A 16,805-nucleotide genomic window follows, 5' to 3' on the forward strand; every position below is an offset into this window, starting at 1 on the left:
AAACACTTGAGAATAAATGCAAAAGTTACCAACTAATAAACACTTGAGAATACATGCAAAAGTTCATTTAAGATTTGAATCAAATATGTCTATTTTAAATATTTTATCATGTGTTCATATACTTAATTAAAATAAGGCTTAATCCAAATATATAAATAAAATTTACTAATAAAAGGAGTTGTCACTGTATTAAGCGGGGCAACAAATAAATTGAAACAAGGGACTGCATATATAGTAGTATATACCACTAATACATGAGATGAAACCAACGGATGGAGTGGTAAGTACTTCTTTATCCTTCATACTTAATCAAAAATCTCGAATTCAAATTTTATGAGTACAAAATCGTATTTATTAAAAATCGTTTTACGTTTTTAATTAGAAACCGCTTTACGCTGGAGTAAAATGGAGGCAAGTTCTGGAGAAAGTAGTACCAATAATCATAGACAAACAGTTTAAAAATTGTTCTTCAATGCCGAACGTAGCTGGTCTACTACAATCTACTCCCAAATGGGCGCATTAAAAGTAACAAAAACACGACACCAAAAACAAAAAGGCAAAACAATAGGTACAGTTTCTTCACTTTCTTGCCCAACCCTTTCTTTTTCTTTTAACTTTTTTCTTGAAAAAAGAGCACCCTTTTTGTTTGTCTGCTGAGATTGAAAGAGGAGAATGATGATGATGAGTTAGGGGGAAGAGGGGGGGAGTGAATGGGAGATGGAGAAAGCAGAGGAAGAGTTAGAGAGAAGGAGTAAGTTCTTGAATAGTTTGATATTGAAGAAGAAATCAGTTGAGGAGAAACAGCAAAATGAGCATTTGAATGTTCGTGTGAGAGCCTCAGATATGTCAATTTCTCTGCAAAATCATGCCTTTAAGTGTGCAAGAGACAATCTTGATGCTACTATGGCTTGTGGGAAACTTGACAGTAAACGCCTTGCTTTGGCTCTTAAAAAGGTACTAATTTTCTACTTGAGTATGCTTTTCAATTTTCAGGTTTGTGGTTTTCTTGGATTTTAAGTTCTGGGTTTTGTTTGATTTGCTAAGTTCTATTCGATGTGTGTATAAAGTTTGCATTTTGATAGTTGTCTGTGGGGGTGGGTGCGAGGGTGGGGGGGAGGCTCGTTCAAGTTGCTCTATGTTTCTTGTTTTCTTTGAAAAATCATGCCTTTAAGTATGCAAGAGACAATCTTGATGCTACTATGGCTTGTAGGGAACTTGACGGTAAAAGCCTTGCACTGGCTCTCGAAAAGGTACTACTTTTCTACTTGAGTGTTTGTGTAATATTAAGCTATTGCTTCTTAGTTTATGGTGTGTCGGTTGTTGCACTATTTTGTTGTTACTGTTTTCAAATTAGTTGCTATGTTTTCTTCAATGTTGTTTTTCCTTTTCATACCTACTTTGATTTACTGTACTTGAGCACCGTGCGACCTGCGGAAACAGCCTCTCTACCTCCACAAGGTATAGGGGTAAGGTTTGCATACACTCTAAGCTCTCCAGACCTACTTGTGGGATTACACTGAGTATGTTATTGTTGTATTAAGCTAGTGCTTCTTGTTTATGCTTCTTAAATTCTTAGGTTTGTGGTTTTCTTGGATTTTTTACATTGTGAATTTGGTTTGATTTTCTAATTACTGTTGAATGTGTGTTTAAAGTTAACATTTTGATGGTTGTGTGTGTGGGGAGTGTGGGGCGGAGGTTCGTTCAAGTTGCTCTATGGTTCTTGTTTTTCTCTGCAAAATCATGTCTTTAAGTGTGCAAGAGACAATCTTGATGCTATGGCCTATGGGTTTTGTTTGATTTTCTAAGTTCTATTGGATGTATGTTCAATGTTTGGATTTTGATAGTTATGTGTGTGTTGGGGGTGGGGGTGGGGGTGGCTCGTTCAAGCTGCTGTATGGCTTGTTTTCCTCTGCATATCGTTCAAGCTGCTGTATGGCTTGTTTTCCTCTGCATATCATGCTTGAGATAATCTTGATGCTATGGCTTGTGGGAAACTTGACAGTAAACGCCTTACTCTGCTGTCAAAAAATACTACTAGTACTTGGTTATATGTGTAATGCCAAGCTTACTCCACGGCTCTTGTTTTTCTGCTGAGATAAATTAAAATGGTAATCTTGTAAGGGTCAGAGTAGGCTAAAGTTCTTTTTATCTAAAAAGATCTCGATATAAAGATCTTCTGCAGCTAGGTTACTCAAAGTGGTCTTCAGTCTCAAGTCTTGCTGAAAATGTACCTTATATATCATTCTCATACTTTGAACATTTATCTTTGTTTAAGAATCCCCTGATTGTTCTATGTGAGATCGATAAGTTGGTGGGAAAACACTGAAAAAGAATATGGGCGGACCAAGACAAGAATTGATACTAGGCAGGAGTATCAAATGGGCGGGGTTAGGCTGGTCAAGATGGGCTGAGTTAATAAATTGGCGTCTCATCAGTTAACCCAAACTTGGATGGGTCGGCATGGCATATTTTCATGGGCTAGTTTTTCCACTCCTAGTACAAGAAGTATTACGTCAAGGATTTCTCTAGCTTTGCTATTTGAGTTTTCTGACTACATTAGAGAATTCTAAGAATTTGATAGGATTACGTTTGAGTTAATTTCTGTAATGTTGTTAATAGTTTTAAGAGTTTATTTATGAATTACTAACTGATTTGTTGTTTAATTAACAAAATGAGAGTGGAAAAAGATTTGTTGTTTAATTTCGGAGTGTAGATTGAGTGATCTAAGTCTAAAGTTGTTTGACTCAGCTCTAGGATGAGTTGGATATAAATGTCAAACAGACCTGATTAGCTCAAACATGGAGCTTTGCCAAATACTGCCTTAATCTTCATGGTTCGTGAACTTAGTTCAACACGAAGTATATATGAGAAATCTTTCTTTAGTGCATCTTGTTTTGATTGTCTATTCTATGAGCTGGAAGGTATATGATCGATATAGTAGATTGGCTTATGATCAAGGTGACAATGGTAATGCCAACATATCTTTCCCTCTAAACTCTTACATCGATCATTCGTTGTGTTGTTGTATAGTAGATCCTTATAGTTCTCTCTGTTTTGGTTGAAGTGATGTTCAATTGGCTTGGTGATCTGCACAGCTTATGTCCATTTATCAACAAGCTTGATTAGGAAAAAAATATAGTAGTAGGATACATCGCATATTCACATGAATACATAATAGAATAGTTTAAATGACCAGCCCTTAGCTCAATTGGCAAAGATTGAGGGACTTGTGACTTAGGTGACAGGTTCGAGCCACGTGCTAAGCAAATTAAGTCTAGTATTAAAGTGGAATATAAGTAGAGAAGGGTAAAGGGCTGTACCCATTTTACGTTATATAAGATTGAAGCCCAGAAACACTGTAAACCCAGTAGTAGAACATTAACGAATAAGAAAGCCGAGTCAGTTTTCATTTCCTTTATAAACTTCATGCTTAGTCGACAGGTAACAGTGAGAGGAACATTGAAGATTTCTGAAGAGGTGAGGAGATATGGATTAGATTGTCTCATGGAGGCCATTAAGATGGGAGCTGAGGCAAGGAGTCCCAAATGAATTGGATTATTTAGGAAATCCTTGTTCTTGGAAGAGAACTCGTATCTAATATTGCATCGTTCCACTTCTCAAGCACTTTAAATCATTCAATGTTGGAACTCCCATGTTATATTGTTCACGCTCCAAATGTCCTAACTTGTGCATGCTAGGGTGTTAGAATGTCCCACATTTGTTGAAGAATGAACTGTTGATTTATTTTTTTTGGTCTGAGACAATTCTCACTTCACGGTATAGTTGAGGGACTACCAGGCTGGGAGAGGACAACTTCTTGTTCTTGCTCCTCTTTCTTCACTTTGGTCACATATGTCTTGCGGTAGGTAATGACAGGCAAATCAAGTTGACCCAAGGGGACCAATGCTTCTACTCCATCGAGGAGCCAAGAGTCTTGAAGACTCAAATCGACCTGGCAACCGTAGTCAGCAATCTGAAAAATACTCTCATTTATCTTATTATAAGGTAAGTGTTGATTCTATCCCCGATAAAGCAACCCAAGCCAGCAAGCTAGGTTGGAATAGTAAAAGAAAGAGAAGGGTTGTGAAGGATATCGAGATGATTTAGGTCATACAAGGCAACCGAGGGATGGTCAATCCTAGTAGTTACTTTTTAGGCTTCATTTTTATCGGTGCAGAGGGTCAGAAACAACTTCTCTAAAGGTCTGCATAAAGTCTACTCTTTTCCAACTCCACTTTTTGGAACTACACTGGGTATGATGTTTTGTTGTTGCTTCATTTCTATCAACGTATTTTTGATCTCTTTTTCGTTGTTAAATAGTTGACACTACTTATATATATGTTAAGCATGTAACATCAATCAAAATTCACATTATTATTTTTCTGAACTTTTTTCAGGAATTTGACTCAACATATGGACCAGCTTGGCATTGTATTGTGGGAACTAGCTTTGGTTCATATGTCACACATTCCATAGGAGGTTTTTTGTACTTCTCAATTGATAAGGTTTATGTTCTTCTATTTAGGACTGCTGTTGAACCTTTAGATCATTGACCAAATAGTTCTTGATTTCTACTCTCTAATTTTTGAAAAATTAATTTATGAGAGGTTTTTGTTTAATTTGTATGTTGGATTATACAGTCACCAATGTGTTTGCCATGCCAAAACTGAAATTGTCCTTTTACTATTTTTAACTAATTTTATATATGGTCAATAAAGGATGTGATCTAGCGGTCAATAAAATTATAATAAATCATGAGAAATTAATTAGTGTTCAAATTTTAGTAGAGACAAAAAATTGCCATGTAATTTCTTTCCATTGGTGTAAGCTTTAGTAGACAAAGTTATTATGTATTTGTAATAACAAGAGAAATAGTAAGTACTGCTGGATTAGTCAACGTCTAGCAGTCAATGAAATTAGAAAGACGATGAGAAATGAGCGTTCAAATTTTAGCCGATGTGAAAAAATGCCATGTTATTTCTTTCCATCGGCGTAAGTTTTGGTAGATAAAGTGGTTTGGGCTTGGGACTTTCATGTTGGAGGTCTCAAGTTCGAAATCTCTTGCCAGCGAAAGCAAGGGGTTTGCCTTCTGGGTCGAGCTCGTCGCATCGGGCTTGCTTAGTGCAGGTTATCTCTCCTGTGTGGTTTGCGAGTTATTGCATAGGAGCGAAGTTTTTACCCTGTGCGCATCCAAAGGATAGCGACGAAAAGTTTCTCTTGTCATAAAAAAAATAAAAAATTATCAAATGTTTGCAGTGACGAGAAAAATAGTAAAAATTCGTAAATTAATCGAGGTACAAGAAAAATAGTAAAAATTCGTAAATTAATCGAGGTACATGCAAACTAATTTGGATACGAACCCATAAAAATTAAGTCTCAACTTTAATATATGTAGATGTGTGCAAGCTAATTTGAATACGTAGCCAATAAAAATTAAGTCTCAACTTTAATATAAGTTGACATACACGTGAAAACATTTTTCTTTTCTCATTTGCATGACACACCTCCATGGAAACAACAAAAATAGTCCTTATAATTTGGGTTACATGCAAAGCAATCCTTTAAATATATTCCTGAGCAACTTTAGTCCTTTAAGTTTGTTGAAAGTGAACGCTTTTGGTCTCAGTTTATGCCGGTTAGATCTGAAAAAACTATGAAAAAAGGGATAAGAGGGAATTTACATTTGCAGGTACAATTTTTATAGTTTCTTTCTAATGTAATTTTTCTGTGATGAGAGTTCTATAATTCGATTGGATATTCTCTGATTGTTCTGGTTAAACTTTGTTTTCACAGTTCTCCTCAAAATTACCAGACAAATCCTATTAAAATATTCGACAGAAAACAAACATGCTCACTTTGACAAACTTCAACGATCAAAACTTCTCATGAATATATATTTAATGGACTACTTTTAAATCTACACAAACATAATGGACCATTTTTATCATTTTCTCTCCTGTACAATTCATCAATTGGTATTACATGACAAAAAGTATCCATCTAAGTTTTTTGCTTTTCCCATTCTAGCAAAATTTATCAACACACAACTTGCTTCATTATCTTCAATACTAACACTTACATTTTTATCATACCATAACACAAAAATATTGGGGAGGAAGCACCACAACTAAAGTTTGATATGATAAATAATGAAAATAAATTAGACACGAGAATTTTACGTGGAAACTCCTCAAACAGATAGAGGGGAAAAACCACGAGGTAGAAGGATTTTACTATGATAATATGAGAGTACACTGCTCGCAAATATAAGGAGAAAACAACAATAAACACTTCTCTCTTATAAAAGGAACAACTACTAAAGAGGATACTCAAGACTATAATATTTATCTTGGTGTATAACTCTTTTTGTATTCTTACTCTCTCTTTTTCTGAATGAATCAAATGAGGGCACGAGGCCCTCTATTTATAGGAGGATGAAAAAACATAAAAAAAATTACGCGTTAATTTTCTACGCGTTGGCAACAACTTTTTCTTTTTTTTTCTTGGACGGTGTCTTTTCTTTCAAAAGTTGCTGCCAACTTTTTCCTCCTCTTTTGTATTTTCTTTGACTTTCTTGCATTCTCCACTTGAAGATTTAATTGAGAATCAATTAAGTCTTCACACCATCCTTTCTACCCAATTACTGCAATGTTACGTTTCTGCTAGGCCAATAGAAGATCGACACCATTTAAACTTGTTACTATTGATCGGCTTCGTAAACATATCTGCTAGGTTGTCATTAGTGTGAATTTTCTGAATATCCACACTGCCTTCTTCCACCTTCTCACGAACAAAGTGATACTAAACTCGTATGTGTTTTGTCCTTGAATGAAATGCTGGATTTTTTGCAAGATGCAAAGCGCTCTGACTGTCACAAAACAGAGCGGCCTTCTCTTATTTGTGCCAGAGCTCTTCCAGTAACATCTACATCCATATTGCCTCTTTGCTAGCTTGTGTAACTGCTACATATTCTGCTTTCGTCGTAGATGTAGACACGATAGATTGCAGTTTTGAAACCCAACTTACAGCTCCTCCAGCAAGAGTAAACGCATAACCTATGGTAGACTTGCTTTTATCAAGATCACCTGCATAATCTGAATCAACATAACCTTTAACAGTAAAGTCTGATCCTCCATAATACATTGCAACATCTGAGGTAACCTTGATATATCTCAGGATCCTCTTAACAGTATTCTAATGCTCTCTACCAGGATTAGCCATGTATCGACTAACCATTCCCATTGCTTGTGCAATGTCAGGTCTTGTACATACCATGACGAACATTAAACTTTCCACTACTGATGCATATGGTACTCTAGACATCTTCATCCTCTCTACTTCATTCCTAGGACACATACTTGAGAATAACTTGAAATTAATAGAAAGTGGGGTAGAAATTGACTTACAGTCTTGCATCTTGAAGAGTCTCAAAATTTTCTTCAAGTAGTTCTTTTGAGAAAGTCAAATCTTCCTATTATTTCTGTCTTGGTGAATTTGCATCCCTAGAATCTTGTTTGCTGGTCCCAAATCCTTTATTTCAAACTCTCTAGCCAACTATGCCTTTAAATTTATGAGACGATCTTTGTTAGGGCCTACAAACGACATGTCATCAACATACAACAGCAAAATAACAAAATTATCATCACCAAATCTCTTGTAATAAATACAAGGATCTGAACTATGTCTGTTGTATCCAAGGCCTATAATGAAGGAATCAAATCTCTTATACCAACACCTCAGCACCTGTTTGAGACCATATAGAGATTTGTTCAACCTGCAAACCAAGTTCTCTTTTCCTTGTTCTTCAAAACCTTCTGGTTGGAGCATGTAAATTTCTTCTTCAAGTTCTCTATGAAGAAATGCAGTTTTGACATCTAACTGCTCCAAGTACAAATCAAATGCAAGACACATCGCTAGGACCACTCGAATTGTTGTGAGTCAAACTATCGGAGAAAATATCTCATTGAAGTCTATATCTTCTTTCTGAGCAAATCCTTTTACCACCAATCTTGCACGATACTTCTCCACTTGATTATTACCATTGCGTTTGATCTTATAGACCCATTTGTTTCCAATGACCTTCTTTCCTTGTGGTAATTGAACAAGATCCCATGTTTTATTTTTATGAAGAGTTTCAATTTCTTCTTGCATTGCTGCCATCCAAAGAGATGATTTTTGGCCTTTCATAGCCTCGTGAAAAGTTGAAGGCTCTCCATCTTCTATTAATAGACAATATGCAACATTGCTCTCCATAGAATAATCTGAGTGCCAAACTAATTCTCTTCTCTCCCTAGTTGACTGTCGAACTTGTGGAGATTCGATCTCAGCTTGCTCTTGTTCTTCGTGCTCTGGTGCTGCTTTAGAAGAAACTGGAACTTCTTTTATTTTTTCAACTTCAACTGTAGTAGTCTCTGATTTTTCTTTTGAAGTGCTACCTTCTTTTACTTGTATCTTGTTTTCAACAAATATAACATCCCTGCTGATTACCACCTTGCGGGCAGTGGAATCCCACAAGCGATACCCCTTGACTCTATCAGTATACCCTAAGAAAATGCATTTTCTGGATTTTGGATCTAACTTTGATTTTTTTTGAATGTTGTACATAACATAAGCAGGACTTCCAAATATATGTAGGCGAGAATAATCAGCTAGTTTTCCTGTCTACATCTCCATTGACGTTTTCAGATCAATTGCGGTTGATGGTAACTGATTGATCACATAACAGGTGATTTTGACTGCTTTTGTCCAGAATGGTTTTTCCAACCTTACAGTTGCCAACATAGCTCTTGTCCGTTCCAACAAGGTTCTGTTCATCCGTTCTGTTACTTTATTTTGTTGTGGAGTATATGCCACCGTGAACTGCCGTTTAACACCTTCTTATTTACAGAAGTTATCAAATTCATCGCCAGTGTATTCTCCTCCATTATCTGTCCTTAAACACTGATCTTTTTCTCAGATTTAAGTTCCACCCACACTTTGAAATTTTTGAAAATTGGAAAAACATCTGCCTTTCTCTTGATTGGATACACCCAAATTCTCCTCGAGTAATTGTCGATAAATGACATGAAATATTTCGCTCCTCCTAAGGACTTCACCAGTGCTCGCCAGACATCAGAGTAGACCAGATCTAATATTTTCTTTTTTTTAGCAGATGAACTGCTAAACTTCAGGCTATTTTGCTTATTGGTAACATAATGCTCACAAAAGGATAGTGAAACCTTTTTGATCCCTGAAAGAAGCTTTTGCTCAGCAACAATCTTCAAACCTCGTTCCGACATATGGCCAAGTTTACGATGCCATATCATCGTTGATTCTTCAAATGAATTTGCTGACGCGATTGATGCTTCTCCTTCTTGGTGTGTTTCACCTTTAAGCACATATAGATTTGTAGAAAGTTTTTCTGCTTTCATCACTACAAGCGCTCCTTTGGATATTTTCATGACTCGACCATGAGTCTTATATGAACCTCAATTATCATCTAATTATCCCAAAGACAATAGATTCTTCCTCAAGTCTTTTACATGTCGTACCTCCTAGATGGTGCGTATCGTGCCATCATACATCTTTATTTTGATGGACCCAATACCAATAACATCCAAAGCATGATCGTCTTCCATGAACATAGACCCTCCTGAGATAGAATTATATTAATTGAACCATTCTCTTCGGAAAGTCATGTGCCATATTGCTCCTGTGTCCATGATCCAAACATCAGTGAAATATTTTCTACCTTCATTATTTGATATTGCTTCACTACATAAAATATCTCCATCATCCAAGGTACTTGCAACATTCCCTTGAGCATTTGATGGCTCAGGGTGTTCACTTTTCTTCTTGAACATATAATCTTTCTTGAAGTGCCCTTTCTTGCCACAGTTGTAACACTTGATATTCTTCTTACTTCTTGATTGAGATCTACCATAATTGTGACTCCCACTGGAGCTACGTTTCGTTGGTCTTCCTCTCACCATCATCAAAGTTTCAGCTTGCTGCGAACTTGCTTGTCTGTCTTCCTTATTTTTGCGTCGATTTTCTTCTTCTAAGACAGTAGCTACAATTTCATCGAAAACTAGACTGTCTGTATTATTCGTCAGGTTGATGATGAGTTGATCATACGAGTCATGCAGACTTTGAAGTAGAAGCTCCGCACGTTCAGTCCCCTCTATTTTGCAACCCATTATTGTAAGTTGCGAAAATAGAGTATTCAAAGTATTGATGTGTTCAGTAACTGACATGGACTCTGTCATTCGAAGAGTATACAATCTTCTTTTTAAGAAGATTTTATTATGCTAAGACTTGGCCTCATACAATCCCGTAAGAGTATCTTATATTTTCTTCGCAATCCATTTTTCAGCCACACTAGACAACACTTGATCAGCTAGTGCCAAGTGTAGATCAGCAACTGCATTGCTGTCTATGTAGTTCCACTTGCTATCATTAGTGAAGTCTGTGGGCCTGCCTTCAATTGCAGCTAAACAATTGTCTTTTCTCAATATCGCTTTTATTTTCATTTTCCATAATGAGAAATTAGTCCCATTGAATTTCTCAACGTCAAACTTTGTTGTATTAGACATTGTTATTTGCTTCACACCCTTTTAGATCATTTCTGAATATTTTGCGAACAATCGTGACAAAATGTATTGTCACCAAAATTTACTATTCACATGAATAGTACTTTTCATCGAATTTTACTATTCACAAAATTTTTACTATTCACAGATAGTACCTTCGCATAAAACAGAAAGAATAACCGAGAGCTCTCATACCATTGTTGGGGGAAGGAAGCATCACAACTAAAATTTGATATGATAAATAATAAAAATAAATTAGACACGAGAATTTAACGTGGAAACCCCTCAAACAGACAGAGGGGAAAAACCACGGGGTAGAAAGATTTTACTATGATAATATGGAGTACACTGCTCTCAAATATAAGGAGAAAACAACAATAAACACTTCTCCCTTATAAAAGGAACAACTACTAAAGAGGATACTCAAGACTATAATATTTATTTTGGTGTATAACTCTTTTTGTATTCTTACTCTCTCTTTTTCTGAATGAATCAAATGAGGGCACGAGACCCTCTATTTATAGAAGGATGAAAAAGCGTAAAAAAAATTACGCATTAATTTTCTACGCATAGGCAACAACTTTTTCTTCTTTTTTTTGGACGGTGCCTTTTCTTTCAAAAGTTGCGGACAGTTTCTTCCTCCTCTTTTGTATTTTCTTTGACTTTCTTGCAAAAAATGATACAATCTCCTTCACAATGATACCATATTCTGGACTTGATGGGAAAAGAAAAAAAGTTGGCTTCTTGACTTGGAAGTCATGGTCTTTACACCAACCATCACTATTTTCCTAATCAATCAGTGTCTTTTTGGAATTTTTACTTGAAATGTCTTTTCTCAAAGTGTACCCCAAATATTATTCTTATTTTGATTAATCAAACTTTTTGAATTTTCAATTTGAAATGTTTTTGCCCCAATCTATACATCAACTGAGAAAAATCTAAATTCATGATGAAATACCTTTTTTCTTATTTGACTACCATTAGATTACACAATCTTCACGTATGGTGTGACATACTAGGATGGTTATTTTTGATCCATTAAGTAATAATAGGGGCATTTTTAGATCAAACTATTAAAACTTGTGGACCATTCTAAGACTAGTATTACCTAGTGGTAGCCATATTAGGAGCAACTTCAGAATTAGGCTCCTTCTCCGAACTTGATGCATAAACATGGGCAAAACCATCATTAAATTGCAACAAAGTATTGACAATTACTGAACTTGCTAGACATGATGAAATTCTTCATATATTTTTTCAAGAATAATTACTGAACTTTATCCACTATTATAGTAAAGTCATAAAGAATTATTTGCCTTTAACTAAACTTTGCACTTTGTTTTTGGTTAAAACTTAAAAGGATATAACTACTTATATAATTACAAAGACAAACAACAAGCATATATGAGTATGGGGACATATTTTCCATTTGTATAGTCACAGAAGCAAATTCAGTTTACCAAAGAAATTTTTTAACTTTACCTACTATAACCGGTGACGGATTCAGAATTTTCGTTCAAAGGGTTCGGAAAAAAAAATCATGATATAGTGTTGATAAATTAGAGGGACATTTTAGATATAAATGGGTTGGATCATATATGAGCGAGCTTAAATTCAATAATTTTTAACTAAATTAAATATTTTTATTAAAATTTTTATTGAATATGTAATAATATAGACTTGGACATTAATTTTTTGATTGAAATATTACTATACACAATTTAATAATTTAACGAAAACAAATTTACAATATAAAGCTATTTGAAAAAATTGACAGTCTAAAAAAAACAAAATAATTTAAAAAGAAAAATGAGAAAGATCAGAAATAACAATAAAAATCCCTCAACTAAGATTCAATCTCAATTATGTGGGTGGATGTGTACGGCCCTAACCACTGCACTATGTACTAGTGTTGTGTTGAGGGGGTTCAATAATTAATATATATAGACAAATCGTAAATTTAATTCTATATATATAATATAATTTTTCAAGTGAGAGGGTTCGGATGAACCCCTCGGCTCCATGTGGGTCCGCCCCTGACTATAACAATACAATTACAAAACTATTTACTTTAACAAAATCATATTATCATCATATAAAAGTAACTGAAACATGCAGTTTCTTTCTATATGTCTTATTGAAACTGATTACTGTTTTTCAACAACTGTTGTATTCTTGTTTGACTTAAGAGTATACCATGGCAAAAGAAAAAAAGTTAGATTCTTGACTTGGAAGTCAAGGTCTATACACCAACCAACACGGTTATCCTAACCAATCAATTTTGTTTTGGAATTTTGATTTGAAATGTCTTTTCTCAAAGTCTGAATACCAAATATTACTTTTATTCTGATTAATCAAACTTTTTGAATTTTCGACTTGAAAGGTTTTTAATCTAAATTCATGATGAAATAACAATTTCTTACTTGACTACCATCAGATTTCATAGTCTTCACATATGGTGTGACATGTTGGGATGGTTATTTTTGACCCATTAAGTAACAATATAGGCATTTTTAGACCAAACTTTTCCGTTGAATATGTAATGTCTCTATCAAGGTCTATGCATCAAGTAATACTCTTATCCTAACCAATTAAGTTGTCTGGTGTGTCCTGTTTTTGGACTAGGGGAACCAGTAGTAAATTTTTCTTTGCTTAATTTGTGCTATATATACCTCATCAATGTTATTGAATAGACACACAAAGCAAACATTTCTTGATTTCTTCTATACCAACTTCATTAGTTTTGATCATTAATTTAGTGAAGAAATGGGTTGTGTAAAACTTGTATTTTTTATGCTATATCCCTTTCTCTGTCGACTTGTTTTCTCCTCATCCTTACCTCATTTGTGCCCCAAAGATCAAGCTCTTGCCCTTCTACAATTCAAACACATGTTTACCATTAATCCTAATATTTCTCATTATTGTTTGGACATAACAGGCCAAACGATTCAGTCAAGAACTCTTTTATGGAACAAGAGCACAGATTGTTGTTCATGGAATGGAGTTCATTGTGATGACACAACAGGACAAGTGATTGAGCTTGATCTCCATTGCAGCCAACTTCAAGGCAAGTTTCATTCCAATAGTAGCCTCTTTCAACTCTCAAGTCTCGAAAGGCTTGATTTGTCTTATAATAATTTCACTGGATCGCTCATTTCACCTAAATTTGGTGAGTTCTCTAGCTTGACGCATCTTGATTTGTCAAGTTCAAGTTTTACGGGTGTAATCCCAGTAGAAATCTCTCATCTTTCTAAATTACACGTTCTTCATATCGGGACTGAATTCCCATATGAGCTTAGTTTTGGGCCTCACAATTTTGGACTGCTCCTTAAGAACTTGACCCAATTAAGAGAGCTTGACCTTGACTCTGTGAACCTCTCTTCCACCATTCCTCTAAATTTCTCTTCTTATTTAACATCTCTACGGCTTCGAAGCACACAGTTACGTGGGGTATTGCCCGAAAGAGTTTTCCACCTCTCCGACTTAGAATCCCTTTATTTATCGTACAATCCCAATCTCACTGTTGGGTTTCCTACAACCAAATGGAATAGCAGTGCATCACTCATGAAGTTATATCTAAGTGGTGTGAATTTTACGGGTAGGATACCTGAATCATTCAGCCATCTAACTTCACTTCATGAGTTGGACATGAGTTATTCTAATCTCTCAGGGCCCATTCTTAAACCTCTATGGAATCTCACCAACATAGAGTTTTTGTCCCTTGCAGATAACCATCTTGAAGGACCAATTTCCCAGTTCTCAAGATTTGGAAAGCTCAGGGGCTTAAGCCTTGGAAATAACAACTTCGATGGCCAACTTGAGTTTTTATCCTTCAACAGAAACTGGACACAACTTGAAGAGCTAGAAATTTCGTCCAATTACCTAACTGGTCCAATTCCATCCAACGTAAGTGGACTGCAAAACCTACAATTCCTCGACTTTTCATCAAACTACTTGAATGGGACTATACCTTCCTGGATATTCTCCCTTTCTTCACTGAGAGAGTTATACTTGAGAAATAACACTTTCAGTGGAAAAATTCAGGAGTTCAAGTCCAAAATTTTGTTTGTGGTTGTTCTAAACCAAAATCAGCTGCAAGGTCCTATACCAGATTCACTCCTAAACCAGCCAAGCTTACAATTGCTTCTCCTTTCGCAAAACAATTTCAGTGGACAGATTGCTTCAGCTATCTGCAATCTGAAAACACTGCAAGTACTAGATTTGAAAAGCAATAATTTGGAGGGAACAATCCCACAATGTTTGGGTGAGATGAGTGAAAACCTTTCGATTTTGGATTTGAGCAACAACAGCCTTAGTGGGACAATTAATACAACTTTTAGGATTGGAAGCAATCTCATGGTCATTAGCTTGCATGGGAATAAGCTAACGGGGAAAGTCCCACGATCGTTGATCAATTGCAATTATTTGAGACTTCTTGATCTAGGTAACAATCAGTTTAATGACACATTTCCAAACTGGTTGGGAGACCTACCTGATTTGAAAATTTTAAGCTTGAAATCAAATAAGTTGTATGGTCCCATAAAATCTTTAGGGAATAGAAACTTCTTTGCACAGCTTCAAATTATAAATCTATCATCCAATGGATTTAGTGGGAATTTACCAGAAAGTTTCTTTGGGAATTTGCAAGCCATGAAGATAAATAATGAGAAAACAAGAGCCCCACATACTGTTTTTGAAGTTACTTATCATAATTATGCGATGATAAATCTTATTTTTATTACTTATTATCATTGTGTGATGACAACTACAACAAAGGGGCATGATTATGATTCCTTTCGAATTTTGTCTTCTAACATGATTATCGATTTCTCAAGGAACAGATTTGAAGGTCATATTCCAAACATTATTGGAGATCTTGTTGGACTTCGTACGTTGAACTTATCTCATAATGTCTTGGAAGGTCTTATACCATCATCACTGCAACATTTAACTATGCTTGAATCATTGGATCTCTCATCCAACAAAATAGGCGGTGAAATTCCACCACAACTTGCATCCCTCACATTTCTTGAAGTCTTAAATCTCTCTCACAATCATCTTGTTGGATGCATCCCCAAAGGAAACCAATTTGATACGTTTGAGAATTGTTCATACCAAGGAAATGATGGGTTACATGGATTGCCACTCTCAAAACATTGTGGCAGTGATGATAGGGTAGCACAAGCGACAACTCCAGCTGAGCTAGATCAAGAAGAAGAAGAAGATTCACCAATGATCAGTTGGCAGGCGGTTCTCATGGGTTATGGTTGTGGACTTGTTATTGGATTGTCTGTAATATACATAATGTTGTCAACTCAATATCCAGCATGGCTTTCGAGGATGGTTGTACAATTGGAGCACAGAATTACTACGAGAATGAAAAAGCACAAGAAAAGATATTAGGTATTCAACTTGATCTTTATCCTTCAGAAGATTACTTTTTATACGTCGATGTATTTTCTACCTTCTTCATCCTTAAAGCTCTTAATTTTAATTTTTCTTTTTTGAAAATTGCAGGATTCAAATCTACTGAGTTGCTGGAATGTTTTAAAAGCCTTTATCTTTCATACTTTGTGGTGTTTGCTTAAAGTGGTTTTTATCCTATGAATAAAGACATGACTTTTCATCCATTGAGACTCAACCAGATTTTGTTTTCATTTGTATATGGCATGTAAAAACAAATTCGAGTGATAAACAGAAGTTGGACACAGACTTGAATCTTTAGATCATTCAATCAGACGATATGTGCCTCACTAAAAATATTTGCACATAACTGTTTCACATTAACACAAACATAGAACATAAAGTTCAGGACACCACGGACAAAAGTTGCAGTCTTTTTTCATTGAAGCAGCAGCAAAATGCCCAACCAACCCATCTCGAGAAAGGGACTATGATCTCATAAATAGGAATCTTCCGATCCACAACTCAGAATATCTAGTATCCAACACGGCCTCTCTCAGAAGGAGAATCTTCTGTTACTATCGTCAATGAATTAAGCATGACACGCTATAGTATCCAGCACGGCCTCATGGGATGCTGCTCATAGCATTGTATCATTTAAGTACCTACAGATGAATTTGAAAGAAAATAAGATGAACTGGTAAAGTTCTACTGGTTGATAATATAATGTTTAGGGATCACTCACGTACAATGCCCAAGGACTAGATCATAGTAAAACATGTGACAATCTGTCAGGATATTGTTCAACATACAATAATTTGAATAGCGACG

The 16,805-nt window shown here is 35.5% G+C and overlaps 2 protein-coding genes across 2 annotated transcripts; both read left to right on the plus strand.

The window, feature by feature from the left end:
- Positions 1–207: 207 nt before the first annotated feature.
- LOC129887874 (dynein light chain 1, cytoplasmic) lies at positions 208–4,752 on the plus strand. Its single transcript, XM_055963106.1, has 3 exons — positions 208–280; positions 383–954; positions 4,398–4,752. The coding sequence occupies exons 2-3, from the start codon at positions 718–720 to the stop codon at positions 4,551–4,553; spliced, it is 393 nt and encodes a 130-aa protein (XP_055819081.1). The 5' UTR covers positions 208–280; positions 383–717; the 3' UTR covers positions 4,554–4,752.
- Positions 4,753–13,238: 8,486 nt separating this feature from the next.
- On the plus strand, positions 13,239–16,272 carry LOC129887876 (receptor-like protein 9DC3). Its single transcript, XM_055963107.1, has 2 exons — positions 13,239–15,974; positions 16,089–16,272. Exon 1 carries the CDS (start codon positions 13,338–13,340, stop codon positions 15,972–15,974), a length of 2,637 nt encoding a protein of 878 aa, XP_055819082.1. The 5' UTR covers positions 13,239–13,337; the 3' UTR covers positions 16,089–16,272.
- Positions 16,273–16,805: the final 533 nt, after the last annotated feature.

The sequence above is a fragment of the Solanum dulcamara genome, chromosome 4, assembly GCF_947179165.1.
Source record: "Solanum dulcamara chromosome 4, daSolDulc1.2, whole genome shotgun sequence".
NCBI lineage: Eukaryota > Viridiplantae > Streptophyta > Magnoliopsida > Solanales > Solanaceae > Solanum > Solanum dulcamara.

Coding starts and splice junctions, on each gene's coding strand:
- LOC129887876 (XM_055963107.1), top strand. CDS start 13,338: ATGGGTTGTGTAAAACTTGTATTTTTTATGCTATATCCCTTTCTCTGT.
- LOC129887874 (XM_055963106.1), top strand. CDS start 718: ATGGAGAAAGCAGAGGAAGAGTTAGAGAGAAGGAGTAAGTTCTTGAAT. Junction 955..4,397: donor TTGCTTTGGCTCTTAAAAAG/GTACTAATTTTC, acceptor AACTTTTTTCAG/GAATTTGACTCAACATATGG.